Genomic DNA, 22484 nt, shown 5'->3' with positions numbered 1-22484 from the left:
CGCCCCTGTCTTATTCATCCATTTAGTCATCCAACAAGTATTTATGGGACAACTACTCTGTCGCAGGAACTAGGCTGGATGCTGGTGTTACAACGACAAGGCAGGCCTAGACAAGTGATCCTAGCCTCTACGGAGCTTATGGTCTAGCAGGGGAGAGAGATAATAAACAAATAAAAAAAAAAACACCCATTGCCATCAAGTCGATCCCAGCTCATAGAAGCCCTATAAAACCGAAAAACCAAACCCAGTGCCATCAAGTCTATTCTGACTCATAGCAACCCTACAGGACAGAGTAGAACTGCCCCATAGAGTTTCCAAGGAGCACCTGGGGGATTTGAACTGCCGACCCTTTGGTTTGCAGCTGTAGCACTTAACCACTACGCCACCAGGGCTTCCAGAGGCCCTATAGGAGAGAGTAAAACTGTCCCATAGAGTTTCCAAGGCTGTAAATATTTATGGAAGCAGACTGCCACATCTTTCTCCTGCAGAATGGCTGGTGGGTTCAAACCACCGACATTTTAGTAAGCAGCCAAGCGCTTAACCATTGTGCCACCAGGACTTCTTATTAAACAGTACATAAAACTGTTAAAGACCTTAAAATCATAATAATTTCCCCGTGATGGAAAACGCCATTAGAATACGAGAAAAGAGAACAGGGGGTCCACCGGGGGCTCCTCTTTTAGTTATATGGATTGTGAGCTGTACCAGACAGCTCCATGAGAGCACACTTGGAGATGTGTCTTCGTGGAGGAAGGGCTGCCTTCTTCTAATCCTCACAAAGCCACTTTATGGGCTAGCAGCAGCCTGAGATCTAGCCTTGTCTGGGAGTCAATTTCACACCTCTCTCTCTTATACCCCAAGAGTCCTTGGGTAGGGCGAACTGTTAATGCTTTCAGCTGCTAACCAAAAGGTTGGTGATTTGAGTCTACCCTCAGAAGCACCTCAGAAGAAAGGCCTAGCCATCTACTTCCAAAAAATCAGCCACTGAAACCCTATGGAGCACAGTTCTACTCTGACACACTTGGTGTCATCCTGAGTCAGAATCAACACCATGGCAACTGGTTAAATGGTTATTTCTCATGACCAATCTTGTAATGTCTCAAACTCAAATCGGAGTCAATTTCACTGTCACATACATTTGTACAATCATCCACATGTATTCAACATCACTGTTACGGAGTAAATTGTGTTTCCCAAAACACGTGTGTCAACTTGACTAGGTGGTGGTTCCTGGTATCGCGTGATTGTCCACCATTTTTTCATCTGATGTGATTTTCCTATGTGTTGTAAATCCTACCTCTATGACGTTAATGAGGCGGGATTAGAGGCAGTTATGTTAATGAGGCAGGACTCAATCTACAAGATCAGGTTGCGTCATAAGCCAATCTCGTTTGAGATATAAGAGAGAGAAATGAGCAGAGAGACATGGGGACCTCTTATCACCAAGCAAGAAGCACCGGGAGCACAGCACATCCTTTGGACCCAGGGGTCCCTGTGTGGAGATGCTCCTAGTCCAGGGGAAGATTGATAACTAGGACCTTCCTCCAGAGCCGAAACAGAGAGAAAGCCTTCCCCTAGGGCTGGCAACCTGAATTCGAACTTCTAGCCTACTACACTGTGAGAGAATAAACATCTGTTTGTTAAAGCCATCCACTTGTAGAATTTCTGTTACGGCAGCGCTAGTTAAGACAATCATATACAGTCTCACGTGGGCTCCAACAGCATATTATAGACCTAACTTTTACACACACGCAGCCTTCTCACAGTCACATGCAGACTCTCACACATACACTATCACATGTGCACACACAGCCTCACCACAGTCACATATATCCCTCATACCGTTACACATGTAGTTTCTCACATACCACATCACCCGTACACACACTGCTTCACTCCACTCACACACGGTCCCTCACGCCCTGTCTTACACACACACAGAGACTCAAGCACACACAGTTGGCCACGCTCCTGTTAGGCTTCTGGAGACAGGCATGTGCAGCCCCTGATCACAGCTAAATGTCAGCGAGTCCCTCTCCTCCCAGTTAGAGATGAATTGTTGCTCGGGAGATATTTCACCCTTAATGCCTCCTGCTTGAACTGGAGCATGCGTCTCGGGGAGGTTACGTTTCTCCCAATCCGTCTGCTGCCCCCCGGCTGGTTCACGGAGCTGACCTCCTGCCTCTCAGCTTTCTTGGGGGGAGAGGAGGCTCCCTCTCCCCTTACAGCCTCCCCTCATTCCTTCCCACCCGGCCAGCTCAACTCTTGGTTACAGAACAAAGCCCAGGCAGCCACCTCGGCCCCCTCCCTAGCTCCCAGCACAGAAGAGGTATCCCCAGAGCCCAGGGGCCATAGCCTGGCCACATCCTCCCACCCCACCCCAGCTACTAGCTGCATTCAGGCCTAGAGAGGAGTTGGAAGTAGAGAGGGAGGGTCTGACACTGAAAGACTCCGGCACCCACATCCCTCCTCACCATTCACTTAAAAAAAAAAAAAAAAAAAACTCAAGTGATGCTGGTGTAAGGGCAAGCTGGTACAACCTTCCAGGCAGGCAGGTGGACACAAGGTGTATCTCTTTTGCCCCAGCAATGCCATGTTTAGGAATCCATCCTAAGGAAATAACCAGGGATGGTCTAGACGATTTAGCTTCAAGGGGTTCATCCCAGCGTGGTTTATAATAATGAAAAATTGGAAACAACTTAAGAATCCCTCAATGGGGATTGGCAACGGTGCAATCATCCACAGAATACCATGCAGCCGTTAAGATGATGGTGTGGAAGAATGTTTAGCATCATCAAAAGGTGTTCACAACATAATGTAGAGTTTTAAAAAGCAGGTTGCAAAACAGTATGTATACTAAATGCAACATGGTTGCCTGGATTGGATCCTGGAATAGAAAAAGGTAGAGTGGAAAAACTGGTGAAATCTGCAAAAAGTCTAGAGTTTAGCTAATAGCAATGTAGCAGGGCTGGCTAGTTTTGGCAAAGGTACTACGGAGATGTAAGAGGTTTACATTAGAAGAAACTGGGCAAGGAGTACATGGAAACTCTATGTGCTATCATTGCAACTTTTCTATAAATCTAAAATTATTCAAAAATTGAAAGTTCATTTAAAAAACCATTATATATATATATATATAAAATGCAAGCCCTATTTTTGGTTTTTAACAAAGTATATATACAACACAGCCTGGGAAATATCCATCAACATGTTATTATTGGTAATTTCTGAAGGGCGGGATTATAGCAATCTTTATTTTAATTCATTTTCTGAACTGTCTGATTTTTTAAAAATAAGGAATGTGTACCAGTTGTATAATTTAAAAAAAAAAAAAAAGATTCAAACCTGAGAGTTGTTGGGGATGCTGAGAGCAGCTTAACTCCCACCCACCCACACTCTGCCTCCTCAGTCCCCAGCATGGGGTTGCTGAGGACCTAACAGTCTTGAGTCCAGCCATGCTGGACGATATCTTTCATTTCTCTCCAGCCACTAATTGGCATGATGGCTCCTCATCCCTGGAAACTCCAGAATTTCAGTATCTGAAATTCTCTTCTTTGACCCCAATCTCCAATCCTCTCACCTCGTTCATTCCCGCTGGTTTGTTCTCTAGTCCTTTAAGCCTCCACCTTTTTCCCAGTCCATTACTCACCTCTGCCTTCACTTCCTTCCTCCCTAGCCTGGACCCACATCAGCCACTTGAAACATGTGCTTCCTGCCATCCTGCCTTGGCAATTCCCAGCCCTAAGCACACCACCATCCCCTTGTCTGGCTCCCATGCATGGACAGACACACTGGAACAGGTGAAAAAAACAGCCCATTCATGCTACCTCAACTCATTCCTCACTGGTGTGTGGGATAAACTTTCCTTCACCTATAATTGACTACCATTACAATTCCCACAACTCTTGCAAACTTTCTATGCAAGCCTTTAGCTCCCTGCTCATCTCCTTCACAGGACTGCCCTCTAGCTTGACGAAGAATATGGGTCCCATTCATTGAATTTTCCCCTCTCTGTCTGGTCTGTCCCCAAACCCATCAGGCCACCACAGAATTTCCCTGGATCATCACCCACCCTTTACTCCTCTCTTTGAAGAAAAAGAGTTCCTTCTGCATATCAAGGACCCAATCTCTCCTGCATCTTTCCAGAACTTTCTCCATCAATCATCTTCTACTTCTTGTCCATCTTGGCTCTCCCTCCTTTTGAGGTCCCAGCTCTTACCTCTTTCTCCTAGACAAATCTTAAAAGAGAAATGATCCTAACCACCTCTAGCTCTTTGTCATTCACTCTTTACTCACCACGCTACAGTCTCTTACAGCAGTCACCTGTAACCTCTGCATCACCAAACCTACTGGCCACTTACTCTGTCCTCCTTCCTGATGGCTCTGCAGGATTTGCATCAATTCCCTCCCTAAAAAGCTTTCATGGTCTCTAGGGCACTCACTCTCCTTGTTTTCCTCCTAACTTTTAAACTACTCCTTTTCAGTGTCCTCTGACTCTTCTCTCTCCTCCAACTTCCTAAATACAGGGATCTCCAGGATTCAGGTCCCGGTGTTATCTTGGTCTGCCCTCTCTCTCTGTCAGAGTCACCAGTCACTTAGCTTCAACTAACCATCTCTTTGGAAGAATCCCTAACCAACCACTACAGTTCTAACACTTCTTCTGAGGTTCAGTCTGAAATTTCCAACTGAGCATCTCCAAGTGGATGTCCCAAGAGCACCTCATATTCACTGTGACCACAAAAACCTCATTATCGCCACATCACATCCCTGACAAGCCCTGCCTTCAGACTTCTACCATCCTTTCAATCAAGCTTAACACCTAGGAGTCATTTGGTCTAAACCCTCTCCTTTTTCCCCCCAGGTCTATTCAATCACCAAACCAAAAAACAAACAAACATGCCTGTTAAACCACTGGATCTATTCTGACTTGTAGCAACCATACAGAACAGAGTAGAACTGCCCCACAGGGTTTCCAAGAAGCAGCTGATGGATTTGAGCTGCCCACCTTTTGGTTAGCAGCTGAACTCTTAACTATTCAATCCATTCAGTCACCAGGTTTGGTCAATTCTACAGTAGCCTTGTCTCTTGCCTATACCCCTCTGTGTTCTATCCTCTTTGCTCGCCCTGATTCTGGCCTTCCTTTCTTGGAATCTTACAATATCTTCATCTGTGAACATCCTGCCCCACTCACATTAATCCCAACATAGCAATAGCTCATTCCCCCTAAAACTAGAATGACTATATAATTTAATATCCAAACCAGGACGCTTTAGAGAGTGAAAGAAGGCTCTTTTAATAATAATTAGAATGAGAAAATAGGCATAAACCAGAACTGTCCTGGGCATATGGTTATCCTACCTAAAACGCTTGTCTGATCATAACCCTTTCCTGCTCAAAGACCCTCGGTGGCTCCCATTGAATTAGGTTCAAACTTGTTGGCATTCAAGCCCTACCTTTCACTCTCTTGCCCACCACCCCACCCCCCATGCCCTCACTCTCCTAATAAGTTGAACTACTCATTGGTCCTTGAACATGACTCATGTTATCCCAGTCTTGTGCCTTGGTTCACACTGTTCCCTCCTCCAGGAATTCCTTTTCTCCAACTCTGCTCCCCAAATCCTATCCTTAGTTCAAGGCCCAAACCACAAAATACCCTCCATAAAGTCTCCCTTCATTCTTTTCTTGCCCCTTCCTTATAGCACTTTGCATGTCCTCCTTAGCATTATTTCTACAATTGGCTCCATCGAAGTTGTTGATCACTGGCTGTGCACAACCCCTTCTCTAAGAAACTGCCCTACTCCCAGACAGTTCTTTGGCTGGGCAGCTGCTTACAATGTGGCCTGGCATTAAAAGATGAGCTGGGCCAATCCAAGTTCCTCTCCTGGGAATTTGAACGATGAAATACTGAGAGAGTAGAGCAGTTAGCGGAGGTGATGTAGAGAGAGACTCTGAAAGGCCGGCTGGTCAAATGCAAGTCACGGTTATGAGAAATTATGAGAAAACCCAGGAAGCTCTCAGTGCCACATGGGGGTCAGAAGCGGTTCAGAGCTGGGGCTCTGGCAACAGACCTGAGTGAAAATACTGACTGTTCCACTTCCTGGCTTGAACCTGGGGCAGGTTACCTAACTTCCTTCAGCCTCAGGGTTCTCATATGTAAAATGCAGATAACGATACTAGCTAACTCACAGTGTTCTTATGAGGATTAATTGAGATAAGCATGAAAACTGATGTGTCTGGCAGTTAGTAAGTGCTCAGCACTAGTTACCTATTGTTCCTTCTCTTATTATCAACATTATTATTACTATTAATTTCATTAATATTAACGAGAAGAGAGACACAGAGAAAAGAGATGCTGGGAGGTGCCCCTCCACCTTACCATGAGAGAGAAGCTGGTCCCCAGAGCTGCCTCCATTTCTGCATACTTTCTGGGCCCAGTTCCAGGGCCAAATCATGTGCTTCCGTACAAAAGGCCTTGTTTTTGCTTGTGATAACTCAAGTGAGCCTCTGTTTCTTGCAAATGGAAGGAGCCCTGTCCAGACCCCTGTCTTCCCCTTGGGTCCAGAACAATGGTTTGTCTACCTAGTATGCCACCTGGGCCTTGAACACAGCTGATATTTGGATATTTGATGAGTGAATGAGTAGATGAGATTCCAAGTCCTCTCTAGGAACCTATGGGAAGGCTGTTTATAAAAGACTCAGAAAACTACAGGGTATGGAGTTGGGGGAGAGTTAGCCCTCTGGTTCCTCCCCTGTCTCTCAAAGCAGGAAAGAAGGAAGGCCAGGACTAGGATCACTCTGGAAGACTGATGCTGCAGTGCCTCCCTCCCTGAGTTCTGGCCTTGTCCACATGCTGCCAGACCCTGCCTCTTACTTCCCTTATTCCCTCTGGCCCCAGGATGAAGGATAGTGGGGTGACTGTCCCCAGTTCACTGGAGAGGTACTGAGGGAAGAGACCAGCTGGGTCAGGCAGCCAGCCTGCTGCACATCCCACGGCATTGCCTCCAGGCCTGGCCCCTCTTCTGTGCAGCCTCATCCCCTTTAGTTCTCCTCCCATACCTCAAACTCTAGTCATTTATGTTTTTTTCAGACTCATCAGTCTCTTTCTTACTATGTGTTTATGCATGCTGTTTCTTCTCCCCTGGATACTCCTCTGTGCCTTCACCACCAGAGAAAACTCCTACTCATCTTATAAAACCCAGCTCAGAGGCCAACCCCTGGGTCTTCCCGGCAGGGTTAAATGCTCCTGCTCTGTGCTCCCACAATCCTTTTGGAGATTTATGAGCCCTATCTATTTGCTTCAATTACCTGTGCAGTTGTCTGTCACCCCCTGAGAAAGTCTAAGGACAGCAATTATGTCCTAATCACCATTGCGTCCCCAGTAATTAACAAGGGACTTGGCCCACAATAGTTGTTCACTAAGTGTTTGTTGACTGACTGTATGAGTATGAGTAATTTAACAGTTTCTTCCAGCTGTCAGGTCCCTGGATCCTGTTGTTTTCTCTTCTTCTCTGTGTTGGGCATTTGTTCACCAACGGCCTTTCACTGTCCTATGACTACTTCTCCCAAAAGCACCACCATCCACCCCCAGGTCCAAGCAATGTCTGGTCTCCACACTGTAGGATTATAGATTTGGATCATCTCAAGGCTGGAGATTTAGGGGTTAGGTACCGAGAGTAGACCATGCGAGAATGAAGACAACAGTGGGGTGGATTGGGGACCTGATTCTGTCTTCATCGGCCATTTGGGAACTGACAGGTTGATCCAGGCTCTCCCTTCCAGACAGACTTCTGACCCGGCTGCTGGGCATGGCTGCCGCTTGCCTGCCCTCCTGCCTCCCCAGGCCCATGGCTGAACGGCTGGCGAAGGCAGTGCCGGGCCAGCCTGAGCAGACAGCCTTGTGCGATTGCTGGCTCCAGGCCTCCCAGCCCAGCTTGTAGCTTCCCCCAGAGTGGCGGGATTGATTGGCTGCAGCCGGAATGGGCACCAGTCTCCCTGGCTTGGACAGAAACGGGGCCATCTGTTACACCTCTAGTTAAAAGTACATAAAGTTGAGCATTTGTGCGCTGACAATACCACCCCTGACACTCTCCACGCAGCACAGCACTCCGGCTCCTTGGCAGGCTTCTGCTCCATGACAGGCCGTTGCAGCAACGCATACACACTGGCTCAGTTGGCACCACCACAGGCACACGGCTCCACCCTCCGGCGGCCCGGCCCAGCTGGGCTCGGTAGGGCTGGGCCAGGCTGGGGCCAGTGTACAATCTCCACCTGTATTAGAGGGTAGAAGGGAGAATGAGGGAGGTGGAATGTTGGTGGAGGACTCCTGCCCCAGCTCAGGGTGCCTGAGCTGCAAATGATGCCAGAATTCAGGCTCTAATTTGGGGAGACCCAGGACAGCTGCTCATGCCAGTCCTGGGGGGCAGGCTCCAGGTGGGCCTGGACTGGCTCTGGGCTGGGGCCAGGCCTTGGGTTTTCTGGGCCAAGCCAATTAGAAGAGTCCATCTCGTTACCCAATAAACTCATGTACCTTGAGTTCAGAGTCCCCAAGGTAATATCTTATACCAACTAAGGGGATAACTTTGGACAAGGCTGGGTTTGGGATGCTCATCTTGGGTTCTGAGTTCTAGCTCCAGCCAGGCAGGCCCACCTGCCCCCCAAAACTATAGTAAGCATTCCTGCCTTTGTCTCTTTGTTCTTGCTGCATACCCCCCTCCAACCTGGAATATTCTGTTTCTTCCTTCCAACCACTCAATCCTACCCTAGCTCTAGTCCCAGCTCTGTCAGCCAGATTTCTTTGGCTACAAGGGCCCTCCCTGCTCTGCTCTCCCAGAAGCCTCCTCTGCTACTTGAATGGCTTCTCATAGGGCTTGTCCAGTATGAGACTTGAGCTCCTTCTGCACAGGCAGAACCCACAAACTAGCATAGGGCTGGGCACACGATGTCGGGGGAGGCTTCATAAGTGCCGCCTGAGTTCAGCTCAGCTGTGGGACAACGGGGACAATGACTATCAGAGTTGGTCAGGCTCCCCTGATGGCCTCCTTAATGGCTCAGCTGGCCTCGGTCTGGAAAGTAGATGGCCAGGTAGGCAGATAGCTTTTTGACATGGGTTTCCTTGTATGTTTGTTCAGTACACATTTACTAAATACCTGCTATGTGCCTAGTCCTGGGCCAGTCCTGGAACAGGGTTGGGGGAACAGTAAAAAAAAAAAAAAAAAAATGAGATTAGACACTTCTCTGACCTCAAAGAGCTTAATCGTTAGTAAAAATCATGAGTCAGGTTGATAAATAATAACTATAACACAATGAACCAACCAAAATCCACAGAAGTGCCCTGTGTCTTATGCAACAATAGGCTCCCAGGGCTGGAAAGGACCCAAAAGGTCAGACGCTCTGATATCCCATCCTCAGCAGAAACACATTTATATACATTGCATGAGATAATGTGGGCAAAGCTCTTAGCACAGTGCTTGGCACAACGTAAGTGACAGTAAAATGATGAAGATGATGGTGATGAAGGTAAGACTGATTATTGTCCTTCTCAGGAGGTTCTGCTTGCGTAGGGCTCCTGTTGGGAAAAGGTTCACTTCCCCACAAGGCAGCTCATTCCACTGTTTGCATTTTTACCTGTCAGAAAGCCATTCCCAAGGATGAGTTGAAAACAACCTCTCTGTCCCCATTCAGCAATTCCCTGGATCTGATTCCACCCCTGAGACCACACACAGAGCTGGGACTAAGGTGAGGCAAGCAAGATGCCTCAGGCACAAAATTTAAGGGTTTGTACACAACCCAGAGAGTGCCTCCTTAAATTTTTCACCCTAGGCACCTCACTTGCCTCACTTAGTCCCAGCCCTGCCATAGGGTTAGTCCTGCCCTCCACCAGAACCAGCCCGGGGTGGGAAGCATCATATCTCTCAGTACACTAAGCTTTTGAAGAAGCTCCTACCTGCAGCCTTCAGGAGGTAAGGTGACCTGGTACAGCCTCTACTCCCAAGGATGGACTGAAAGGAGGGGCTGAGAATTATGGAACAGTGGTAACCAGGGGGGACTCACCTACTCACTTCAATCCTCTCCTCTCCCATACAACTCCTCCTGCCTGGCCTGGTACAAACAGCCTAAGACTGATGTGCCCAGATCTGGGCTCTAAAAGAACCCAGACAGTGGACCCTAAAGACATAGGGCAGTGGCTATGGAAAGTTATGTGACTGTTTCTCCTTCCTGTGGGCATCCCCAGGTACTTGTTTGTGTGTAGGGGAAGAGGTGGTGGGGGACAGATGATAAAGCTTACAGGCTGTGGAAAACTCTAGGTGATAGGGAGACAGGGAGCAGGAGTGCTGGGGGAGGGATGAAGGGGAGCCCAACTTCCCTGCTTAGATTAATTCAGTCTTGATATCTATCCACTGCCCCACGCCCACCCAGATACTGCGGCAGTAGAATGGAAGCCAACAGAGGAAAAGGATATGAAGTTCCAAGACTGTGTAATTTGCTCTGTTATTTCCTAGGTGGGTCACCTTAAACAAGCCATTTGACCTTCCCGAGCCTCAGTTTGCTAGCTGCAAAATGGGACTACAAAAGCTGCTTTCCTACCTATGTGAGAACTATGGGAAGGCCCACCGTGACAGGTCAAGGTCCTTACCAGGGTTCAGTTGAACTTCAGTCATTTTCATCGGCTAGGGGTGAGGCCCAGGCATGCCCAGACCCTCTGGGCTCTACTCAAACTGAGGCTGTACTTCTCCCCTCCACCTGGGCTGGGGTCCCACTTGATCTGTGTTGCCTGGAACCACTTCTGAGGCCTCCCTGTTTCTCTCTGGCCTTCGTGGACCCTGTCTCGACAAATTCTCACTTTTTTCTTTCCAGTTTATAAAGTCTTTTCAGCCCCAGGAGCCTTGTGGGGAAGCCGACACATGATTCTCCTCCAGTTTTTATAGGTGCAAATCGAGGCTCAGAGCGGTTAGAGATGCGGATGGGACTGAACCCGGCTTTTCTGAGCCCCTCCCAGGGTGTGGCCGGAGGGTGTCTGAGAGACTCGCTAGGATGGGCGCGGGGACTGAGAAGAGCAAGAGAGACGGGGACTGAGAGCGAGAGCGCAAGGCGGGGCGGGGCGGCGGCGGCCGGGCCTGCGCTTCCCCCTACCCGCCAGCAGCAGGCGCCGTGGCGGAGGCGCCCTCAGCACGGGAGCATTAACTTAAGAACAGCTCACACTAATATCCCTGGCTGTGTGGAAACAGCGTTTTATTAAATGCTTCACACAGATTTGGTATAATAAAGATGAATATATTATATCCTTTGCCTCCCCCAGAGTGAGACAATAATAAGAAAAAAAAAAAACAATAAAGCGAAACATAAATACAGCGTAATAGGACTTGTGGCTGAGGGAATCGTGGCCTGTCGGGGCTGCCACCAGGAGACCTTTCAGCCGGGACTCAGGAAGGGGTCGCCCGGGGGTCGGAATTTAAGCCCTTCCGGCCCAACTACGGTTCCCAGGCCACCCCGCCCCCTCGGGCTGCCAGTCTGCCCACCTCTGCTCCCCCACAGCCAGTCCTCTCACCTCTACAGTTATGAGGATCCCATCTCAGACAGGCAGCCCTGGAGACCAAGAGTGGGGAGACCGTCCGGGCCAACCCTGTGCACCCGAGCAAGGCGTGCACCTGCTTCCCCACATTCCTTTTTACCCTCGGTCCAAGACTGCCAGAGAAGTGGTCAGGACAGACTCGGGAGTGAATGGACAGAATCAAAGACTGGGGAGCGATGGCTTCTTTTTACCTTGGCCCCGCCGCCACCACCTCCGGGGGAGCTCCGGGGAAAGTTGCCTTCACCTCTCCCCCCTCCCCTTCCAGAACATGCCGGCAGTCCCTCCTTGGGTCTTCCTTCCATCCTTCTCTGGGCGCCGCCAAAATCGTTTACCTGAAAATAAGAATTTCAAAGCTTTTCCAACACACACACACTCACACGCAAGGAAAAAAAAAAAAAAAACGTTGCTGTCGAGTGGATTCTGACTCACAGAGACCCTATAGGAGCTCCTGGAGATTCAGCCCACCCCCACTCTGCTCAGGTCATCGCCGGCCTTCCAGGGCTCCATTCACCTGTCCTAGGCGAGGCTGCATGGCTTAATCCCAAGAGCAGCCCCAAACCGCATCTGGATTTGAATTTTGCCTGCGGTAAAATTGACCTGTAGTGAGGGTTGGAAAGAAGGTTTCTAGTGTGGCACCCCATCAGCTGTAAAATAAATAAATAAAAATAAGAAAAAGCAGCTACTAGGTACTTCCGAAACATTTGCTAAAATGAATGGACATTTCAGACCTAGTTCTCGCAAATCTCACCTCCCCCTCAGACCCCAACGCTGGCTACTCCTTTCCAAAACGAATGAAAAGGCTTTAGTCTCCCTTCATCCTCCCTAAACCCCCTGCCTTTTGTCAGGGTCAAGGCTCAGAGAGGTGAGGAGGCTTACCCAGGACCGGACGGTCGACCGGCGGTGCAGCCCTCTGAGGTCAAGGCGCCAGCAGCCCACCTCACCGACTCTGCGGAGACGCAGAGCCGCCGCCCGAGATTTGGCCGCGAGCGCAGCCTCCAGCGAAGACTTCGGGAGAGGTGGAGTAGGCCTGGGCCTCCCCACAAGCCAGGGGCTGCGGCCGCCCCTCACCCACCCGGAACTAGTTGAGATGCAAATAAAAGAGAAAAATGCTTACCTTGAGGAGGAGGATAGGGAAGAAGGAGGAAGATTCCCAGAGACTGGGGGGCGGGGAGGTGTACCCCAGAGGCGGGAACAGCCTCCCGCGGGGCTTCGGGGTCAGGCTGTGTGAAAACCTGGCTGGCAGCCCAGTTGGCGCCGGCCCCCAGAGGGCGAGCGGGCAGGTGCGAGGGTCTAAACCTAAGACTCACCACGTGGGAGGAGGGAGGCTGCGTGGGGAAAGGAGGGGGCAGCTGGAAACGGAGTGAGATGGGATGAGTGTGATCCCTCAAGATCAGGAACCCAAAGACAAGTGGGAAGAGCCAAAAGCCAAGAGGAGCTGGTCCGCCCAAACGAAATAAGGCTGCGGGCGCCACACACAAAGCCTTCCTCCCACGCCCAGCCCGGAGAAGGCCAGAGCTCCCTGCCTGCGCCCGGGCAAGTGCGGGGCTGGCTCCGGGGCTGCTGGAGCGGCCTGGACTGGATCCGAGAGAGGTGGGGTCAGAGACCCGAGAACCTACGGGGTCAGAGTGGGTGGAGGGTTCTGCGGCTTAATGGGCGCCTCACTTCGATTGCAAGGAAAATCCCGGCCCGGACGAAGCCCCTGCAGGGAATCCGGGCTGAGCCAGCGCAGGCCCGAGACACGCCGCCCACCTTCTCTGCAGAGCGTTTGGGGACTGCGGCTGCCTGGATTCCAGCCGGCTAGACCCTGTGCCCCCTTTTCCGGCCTGCGTCCTGCAGCCTGTTTTCGCTTGCCCGGGGTCTTGGGGCACCGGGGCGTCTTAGCTGGAATGGCACTGCCCAGCCGGCAGCCCCTCCAACTGGTGGGTACAGAGGGAATGGAGGCCCCGCGAGACTCGTGAGACTCCGCCGAGACAGAATTGGGAAACCAGCAGCGAGGGGTCTTTCTAGCCGGCCCTCCTCCTCTAGTGTGCTATGCCCCTACCCCTCTCGGTGGGGACCAGAGAGGTGGCGCGGGATAATGCAATGAGCCCCCGCGCGGCTGCTGAATTATTCACGCGCAGTTTATTACGAGGAGCCTGACTCAGGCCTTTCCGGAGCGGATCTAGCCGGGCTGTCCACCTCCTGCGTGTTCGCGCCTCTCTTGCTTAGGTCACCGGGTCTATTATCCACGTGGCCTGGTTCAGGTCCCGCTACCCACCAAGGCTGTCTGCTTCCTCCCGCAAGCGGGGAGACCTCTGTGAATGGAGGGCGCTGACTATCATTAGACTTCAGACCCCGGAGTGCCTGGGCCGGCTGGGTTAGTGGGAAAGTGGGAGAGGGGCAGGTCTTGGAGCTCCAGGGGCGGGGGTAAGGAGAAGAAACTCCCATTGTAGACTCTGGAGGAGCAAGGGGGTTTAGCCTCTTCCCAACTCGTTCCCACAGCACCAAACAGCCACCACAGGACCCCACCAGCCCCGGTCCCTCCCCAGGCTGCAGACCTGCCAGAAGGGTACAGGGGACTAAGGCTGTGCCATTCTTAGCAGCCACAGCTCAGGCAACAGAGGGAGGAGGTATAGAGCTCACTGGTTCCCCCTTATGTAGGCACCTTGGGCTTCCTGCTTGGCTATTCTGCTTGCCTGGAGAGTGGTCCCTGCTTCTGCACCTACCCAAATACTCCTGGTGTTTCAAGGTTCAACTCAAATGCTACCTCCACTGGGGTGAGAACCAGACTCCTCCCACTCGGGTTCCTTTACCATCTTCATAGACCCCTGCATTACTGTTTCCTGCCACTTCTGCCTGCTCCACCCCCCTGCCCATCTTCTGTCCAGAACCCAGGAGCCACCTCTCCCCCCTCAAATGGCCAAAGAGCATTAAGGAATGACATCTCTGTGCCCTTCTGTGTGTGTTGGGGATGTGAGTGGCAGGAGTTCCACACACACCTGTACAAAGCTGGCAGAGACAATGCACCTACCCTCCCACTCTCCCCACCCCTACATCCCTGGCCCTTTCCCTGGGGTGCAGGCTGAGGTCACTGCTTGGCTCTCTGTCTCTTATTTACTCATTTAGTTTATTCATTTAACAAATACTTGGGGAGACCTGGGTGTATGCCAGGTTGGCATAGAGGCATGGAGAGGAGATTCTGGTTCTTCCTCACCAAGTTCACACCCAGGTGAAGAGAGAGGAGAAAGACAGACTAACCAGTGTGACAGTGACTCCAGGAGGGGTGTGCTAAGGAGCACAGGAGAGCTGAACGAAGCAGAGAAGTCTTCTCCAAAGAGGTAAGTTTGCAACTGAGCACTAAAGACAGAACAAGAATGCCAGGAGAAGGGACAAATGGAAGCCATTCCAACCCCAGGATGAGGGGCTTAGGACCAAAAGAGAGGCTGTTCTGGAGGCTGCAGAGTGTGGTCCCCTGAATCTTGAGCACTTTCTGGAAGCTTGTCTCGTAACATCTGTACCTGTTTCTGTGGTCTCTGCCTATGCCCCCAGACTACCCGAGTACCCTCTAGACTTCCTTGAGTTCTAGCTCCCCATGCAGAAATGAATGTCCAGGAGGAAGCTAGTACATGTGGTATGGCCTCTCTGTCATCAGACGGGGTTCAGTTCACAAAAGAAGTGAGAAGGAGAGAAGCAGGGGGAGTGCTCTCCAAAGTGGTGCCCTAGCCACAGACCCTTCTCCCTCCCCCCCCCCCCTTTCCAGCAGAGGTCCTGTGAGCTGGGCCTGGCCAGACACAGCAGGGCAGGTCCTGAAGCAGACTTGAGCCCTGGCAGAATTTTGGAGCACCTAGCTCCCTGCTCCCCAGTCTGGGGGGTGGGCCGCTTCCCCCTCATTGGTCTGCTTCTGGCCTTAACATTTTCTGGATCCCCAGTCTCTTTGAGAACCCAATGAGTTTCATAATAATTCCCCCCAGAAAAATGTGCCCACCTGAGCTCACACACAAAAATTTACACACAATTTCTGGGATCTGCAGAACCCCTGAGGCCCATTCAAAGAACCCTTGGGGGCTTCCAGTTAAGAACCCCATGGTTTAGAGATTAAGAGCAGAGACTTCAAATCCTGACTACTCCAAAACAGGCTGTGTGATTGTGGACAGGTTACATAACCTCTCTGTGCCTTATTTCCTTATATGTAAAATAGAGGTAACTGCAGTAGCTGCCTCTCAGAGCTGTGAATAAGAAATGAAATATGGCATTAAAACTCTTAGCCTGGAGCCAGGCACATGGTAAGGGCTTATGGTGTTTATTGTCATGGCTATTGCTGTTACTGCAGTGGCCCAGGGCAGAATGTAAAAACCAAGCGGACAGCTATTAGAGTCTACCTCCAGATAGTAGGAAGCTCCCCAAATCCATGTGGCATGTCAGAGGAACAGGTTCCTGTGGGACAAAATGATCTAGATTGGTGGGGGCGGGGGGAGGTCAGAAAGTTCATTAGTTGAAAGGGGTGTCAGGTCCTTTTCTTTAAGGGAAGCTCTGGCCTGAGAGCCAATGCTGGTGTTTGCCTGAATAATCTGGAAGTGAATGGGGGCTACAAAACAACCCAGACTGAATCTGATGGAGCCTGTGAGCATTTACACAAATTATTCTCTTGTGCAAAGGAGCAACTAAGGAGTTTTGCTTGGCTGTACAGGGTCCCCTTATCCTGGCAATTCAGGCAATGCTTTCCCTCCCTTTGTCTGGAATACTCCCTAAACTGGGGGAAAAGTGGATTTTTGGTAGACTAATTCCTTCCCCTTCCACTGGAGATGGAATAAGCCTGGGCTGGGGATAGATAGGCAGTGGGAAGAACTTCCAGGCTCAGGATTCAGTGTGGACATGATTCTGAAGTCAGGCTTTCCCCCTGCAGAGCAGACTCCAGGGACCAGCTGCTTATAGCTCCAGGCAAGAGGACGCTGGCCCAGCTAGCTGAGGTAGGGGCACCACAGGGTGTGTTCTTTGCCCCTGCATTGGGGTCCCAGGGGTGGGATGTGGCAAAATGGTTAGAGCCCTGATGGTGATTAACAGGGTTCCTTCCACAGCATTCTCCACCCCACTGTCCCCGAGTCACTCCCCACTCAGCTTCTTGGAATCTCCAAAACTCTTCCTCTGAGAAGGGACGTTCCAAGACCAAGCCGTTGCCCTCCATCACACAATTGTTTATATCCCATTTGCTTGATGGAGGTTAGGTCAACCAATATGGAGCAGACACCCAGTGCCCCAGGCCCGCGCAGGTCAAGGCAAATGGAATTCCCAGATTGAGGCCCCTGCCCTCAATAATCTCTCAGTATTGGGGGATAAAGTCAAACCCATGAATCCAAAACACAACCCATTGCTTGCATGCAGGGTGCAGAATGCGAGAGGATTTGGGCTCCCAGGAATCTAAACGATACCAGCCTACCAGCTGCCCACACACTGGAGTCAGCTGAGTGAAAATCGAAGGGGTGAGAAAAGGTAGGTGGGGCAGTTGGGCTGCTTTCAAAGATGACCTAGGAGGAGATGAAGGTGGCTTTTAGACCCAAAATAACAAAACGGCAGGTGTCACTACATGCTCTGGCCCCCAGTTGTGCAGCCTGCTCAGAGGATTTGGCCCAGAGAGCAGATCAATTGGCCAAAACAGCAAAACATGGGGGGGGGGGGGGCGGGGGGCAGGGAAGTGCGCAGCAAGTACAGGGCAGGCAGAAACAGGAGGTTTGGTGACCATGGTGAAAGAGCCAATACAGTAGGACCTGTCCACCGTCCCGCAGCCCAGCTGGGTTTGCCTCTCTCTCAGGGCAGGTATGCGAATATCTTCTCCACTTTGACACGTGTGGCCAAAGACTAAAGTTCCAGTGGAGCAGGGCCCCAGCAAGGAATTCTATGATCCTGACTCTGCTCTCAATATCTGCAACCTTCTCTTTCCCGGCAGCCTCACTGTGACCCTGACATGGGGGGTTTTGAGGGCTAGGGGTATGGGCAACAGCAGGGGCTTGGCTTTTCCTTAAAAGCAGGTCCTGTGGGGCAGTTCGGAGACCAAAGCAGACAAAAAGATTTACAGGGGTATGAGAAGGGCCTCTTTCTTTCTAAGGATAGGAGCCCAAGAATACTGGTTTCCTGATCTGGTGGGACCTCAGCTGATAGCTAAGGGGTTGTGGCTTGCCTGAGGTGCAAGGTCAAGGGGTTTGGGGTTATGGCAGGAAACGGCAGCCAGCCACAAGTTAAGGTGGGGATTTTGAGGGCAGGAAATGAGGGGAGAGGGGCCAGAGCTTCCAGGCAGCAGGGTCCAGCTCCGTGGCATCCCCTCCCTCTGGTCCCTCTCCACTGGCCTTGTACTCTGACTTCTCCATTGCTAGGCTGTGCATCATCCTGTGGCTCCCAGGGCAGCAAGAATGCATCAGAGACAGAGCTGCCCTAGGGAGGCGTCTGCAGCTGAGATCCCCCACCCTCACCATTTCTGCCCCCTGAGCACCTACCCACTCCGGCAAGTGCCGGTAAAAAAAAAGGGGAGGGTGTACAGAGCTCTCCCAACGCCCTCAAGCAGGCCTGGGGCTGGCGCTGAGCTCCCAAACAAGAATTCTGTCTCCCCACATCGTCCCTTTGACTCCCGAGAGCCACTGGGCTAGGATTCCAAATAAATAACTAAACGTGGAGATAAAGAAAGAAGCCGACCTCTGAGGTGCAGAGGGAGAAAAGACCTGCCCACTGTCGCTGCCCAGCTCAGCTCGCCTATCTCCCGGGGCACACGTGGGGGGCAGGAAGCCCTAGGGGACCTATTCTTTTCATCCCAACCTCGAGGCTGGGCCCAGAGCCCTTCTCTCTGGCTGCTTCGGGTCCTTCTCCTGTCCAAGCGGGACGCCCAGTGCTCTCCCTTCCCGCGAGTTTACGAACAAAGCCGGGGAAAGGGCCAGGCTGCCTGGGCTGGGGGGGCCGGGGCTGTGTGTTTGCCCTGGGGGGCAGGGGAGTGGCTCTTCCTCCCTTGGTTCCAGCCGCCTTCCCTCCCCTCTGATCTCCAAGGGCAAAAATGGAAAATCAGGCGGGCAGGGCCAGCGGCCCCCGAAAACCAGACCGGAAAGCCAAAGAGAAGAGGGCCTAGTGGCAGAGCCCGGCTGGAGTGCTTCAGGGAAATGAAAGACACAGGTAGGGATTCAAACAACCCTAAATACTCATAGGCTCACATACGTTTACACAAAGATACACATGGAGAACGACACAGAAATGCACATATTAAAAAAAAAAAAAGCCCTTCATGAACACCTTCAAATACCGATGCACACAAAATGCAAGCCTGGTATAAACAGAGTTCGGGCCATGAAGTCCCCAGTTCGCCAACCTGACTCCAACGGGCCTCCCTGCGGGTTCCTGAGAGCGAAACCCCAGCGGTGGCCCGGCCCCTCCAGGCCCCCGCCCCGCATCCGGAACAGCTGGAGTCGGCCGGGCGCTTCACTCCAGTCCGGCGTTTGGCTGGGCGGGGCCGGCAGCGGGGCCCCGGCCGGGGCCGGGTAGAGTGCAGCCGGGAGGCCCCAAGCCGCCCCGGGAGCCCCAGTACCCTGCCCCGCTGCCCGTCGGACACCTGTCATCGGGCGAGCGGTGGCCCCAGCCGGCCCGAGAGCCGTGGCCGGAGGAAAGAGTGTGCGGGATTGCCGGAAGAGGTAGGGCTGCCGCTTAGGGCTCAGGCCAGGGGGAAAGGAGCCCAGAGCCACCGGGAACTTCCCCCTCCGCCTCTCGGCTAGGGAAAGGCTGTGCCCTCGGACTGGCCTCCTCTCCCAGGCCTGGAGTCCCCGTCACTCCGTCCCGTGTCGCCCCACCCAGGGCTGCCGAACCCGCTCGGACCTCCCGCGGGCCAAAGGGATGGGGGAAGGGTGCAGACGAGTCCCTCTCCCAGGCGGGGCCCAGGGCCGGAGAAGAGGGACCAGCGGGTCCGAGGACAGGGGCGCTCGGTCCTTGGTCTCAGCTCCGAAAAGTCCCGTGCTGCGCGGCTGCGGGGCCCACGGTAGCTCCTGGTCTTACCTGGCCCAGGCGGCTAACGCGTCACTCCGGGGTTGGAGCTCCCGCCGCCCTTCTGGGGCTCCAGATCCTGGATTGGAGAGCCAGGGAGCTCCGGGGCCGGCGCTGCCATCGCTGTCAGGCCGGCGGGAGGCGGGTGCGCCCGGAGCGCGGCTCGCAGTTTGGGGTGGGGGCGGCAGCTTTGCAGTCGCCGGAGGTTCGGGTGCAATAAAGGCGCAGCTAATGTAATTTACAAACAGCTCGGGCCGAGCGCAGCGCGGCGCCGGGACTGACAGGCGCATTAGGCAGGCTAATTCCAACCGGCTCCTCCTACCCCCGGCCCGCTAATTAATGAGCTTCCTAACTTAGAGCCGCCTGCATTGGACAGACAGAGAGTGAAAGAGAGGGCGAGGGAGAGGGAGAGAAGGAAAGAGACGGGGGGGAGCAGAGGAGAGAGAAGAGAGAGGGAGGGTGGGAGGGAGGAGGAGAGAGAAAGAAGAGAAAGACAGGGAGAAAGGAGAGAGAAAGAGAGCGAGAGAAGTGCCCGCCACTGCAGATAATTGATTACTCCTCGATCAAGGCTAACTTGTTAGCAATAGTCAATTGCCCCGTTTCTCCGCCTCCCCTCGCAGTCCGGGATCGGCGCCCTTGCCTCGGCTCTTCCAACTGCCGCCGCCAGGACCCGGGGCCAGGAGCCGCCGCGGAGCCACCTGACACCTTTAAATAGCACCGGGATTGGCGAAACTGGAGCCCCGCGCGGCGCGACCCGGCTCCGGCCTCGGATTGCTGGAAGCCCTCGCGGCGGCGGCGGCGCCCTGGTCAGCGCCCTCCTCCCAGGGCCTGGAGCGGCTCTGCTTGCCTCTGCCGCCGCTCTAGTCAGGCCCGTGGTCCGCCTGCGCCCTGCCCGGCCCGGCCTCCTGCCCGCCCTCCCGCCTGCCGTGCCCGCCCGCCAGCCCGCCGGCCCGCGCCTCCCGGCGCCGGAGCAGCCCGCGGGCTGGGTCCCCGCGGCCCGAGCCGCCGCGGCCGGGCCCCTGCAAGAGGCTGAGATGACTTCCAAGGAGGACGGCAAGGCGGCGCCGGGGGAGGAGCGGCGGCGCAGCCCGCTGGACCACCTGCCGCCCCCCGCCAACTCCAACAAGCCGCTGACGCCGTTCAGCATTGAGGACATCCTCAACAAGCCGTCTGTGCGGCGAAGTTACTCGCTGTGCGGGGCGGCGCACCTGCTGGCCGCTGCGGACAAGCACGCGCCGGGCGGCTTGCCCCTGGCGGGCCGCGCGCTGCTCTCTCAGACCTCGCCGCTGTGCGCTCTGGAAGAGCTCGCCAGCAAGACCTTTAAAGGGCTGGAGGTCAGCGTCCTGCAGGCAGCCGAAGGTAGGCGCCGTCACTCGGTTCCCCTGCGCCCGCGCCCTGCCTGCCTCCTCCAGCGCCGGCTGCCAGGGCCCTCCAGCCCGAGCCGCTGCTGCTGGGAGTGGGGATGAGTGGTACAGGACCCAAACCCTATTTCATAGGGACCTTTGGGTAGGCTAGAGTCTAGGAGTGACCCGGGAAGTGGTGGAGGGAACCCAAGCTCTCGCGCAGTCGGTGTGTTTTGCCCAGCGCCCTCCAGCTCCCAGTGGCCAGGGTGCTCCCAGCCCTGCCCATGGGGTGGGGAATCGGGAGCCTTTTGCTGGGACCTCCTGGGTAGGGCAGAGTCGGGGTTATTGGGAAGGGGTGGAGAACCAGGGTTCACACCGCAGCCCGGCGTTCTGTCAGCCTCTCTCCCACTCTCAGCTACCTCGTATCTTTCAAAACAACTTAGGTAGGGGACAGAGGCTAAAGCAATTTTTCCTAGGAATGTCCGGTAAACTAGAGGCGCAGAAGGGAGGGTTGCTGAGGCGAGGCTTGCCCTAGCCCAGGTGGCTGATGAGAGGGGACTGGGGGACAGCAGGCCGGATGGGCCTGGGTGGGATAAGATGCGGGGGGAGCTATGCGACCAGAACCGGGTGGGGTCTCCTGTTCCCTGCCAAAGTCTATACTATAGTTTCCTCGCAGGCCGCGACGGGATGACCATCTTTGGGCAGCGACAGACTCCCAAAAAGCGACGGAAGTCGCGCACGGCCTTCACCAACCACCAGATCTACGAGTTGGAAAAGCGCTTCCTCTACCAGAAGTACCTATCCCCCGCCGACCGCGACCAAATCGCGCAGCAGCTGGGCCTCACCAATGCTCAGGTCATCACCTGGTTCCAGAATCGGCGCGCCAAGCTCAAGCGGGACCTGGAGGAGATGAAGGCCGACGTGGAGTCAGCCAAGAAACTAGGCCCCAGCGGGCAGATGGACATCGTGGCGCTGGCCGAACTTGAGCAGAACTCGGAGGCTGCGGGCGGCGGCGGCGGCGGCTGTGGCAGGGCAAAGTCGAGGCCCGGCTCTCCTGCGCTCCCGCCAGGCGTCCCGCAGGCCCCGGGAGCCGGGCCCCTGCAGCTCTCGCCCGCCTCCCCGCTAACGGACCAGCCGGCCAGCAGCCAGGACTGCTCAGAGGACGAGGAAGACGAAGAGATCGACGTGGACGACTGAGCAGCGTCCAGGATCTTTCGCCGCCCCGGGCCCCTAGCGCCTGCAAGCCCGCCGCCTCCCGGACCGGACCGCCGAGGGGAGCTGGGACCCCCTCTGCACCTCCCGCCTCCTCTCCTGTTCCCGGCCCGGACTTGGCTCCCGGCAGCCGCCTCTTCCCTCTCGAAGCAATAAACCCGGGCTGGCCAGCCCCGCCGGCCGTCGCGCACGGCCTCCGCTGAACCGGGAGCCCTCGCCGTGCAATTCTGTATGGCTTCTGTACAAATATTTAAACCTAGAGAGCGGGTTGCTCCCACCGCAGCCTGATTTCTTTTTTATTTTTTAAAACCTCGGATATTTCGATGTTCTCAAAGCTCTGGAGCTGCCCGGTTTGCTGAGAGCGAGGCAGAAGC

The 22484-nt window shown here is 53.8% G+C and overlaps 1 protein-coding gene across 1 annotated transcript; it reads left to right on the top strand.

Moving 5' to 3' along the window:
- The first annotated feature begins 20589 nt into the window (after positions 1 to 20589).
- Positions 20590 to 22165, top strand: LBX1 (ladybird homeobox 1). Its single transcript, XM_049855847.1, has 2 exons — positions 20590 to 20914; positions 21575 to 22165. Exons 1-2 carry the CDS (start codon positions 20590 to 20592, stop codon positions 22093 to 22095), a joined length of 846 nt encoding a protein of 281 aa, XP_049711804.1. The 3' UTR covers positions 22096 to 22165.
- Positions 22166 to 22484: the final 319 nt, after the last annotated feature.

Source organism: Elephas maximus, chromosome 16, assembly GCF_024166365.1.
Source record: "Elephas maximus indicus isolate mEleMax1 chromosome 16, mEleMax1 primary haplotype, whole genome shotgun sequence".
NCBI classification, from domain to species: domain Eukaryota; kingdom Metazoa; phylum Chordata; class Mammalia; order Proboscidea; family Elephantidae; genus Elephas; species Elephas maximus.
The sequence above is the reverse complement of the archived record's forward strand: the minus strand, read 5'-3'. Positions and strand labels throughout refer to the sequence as shown.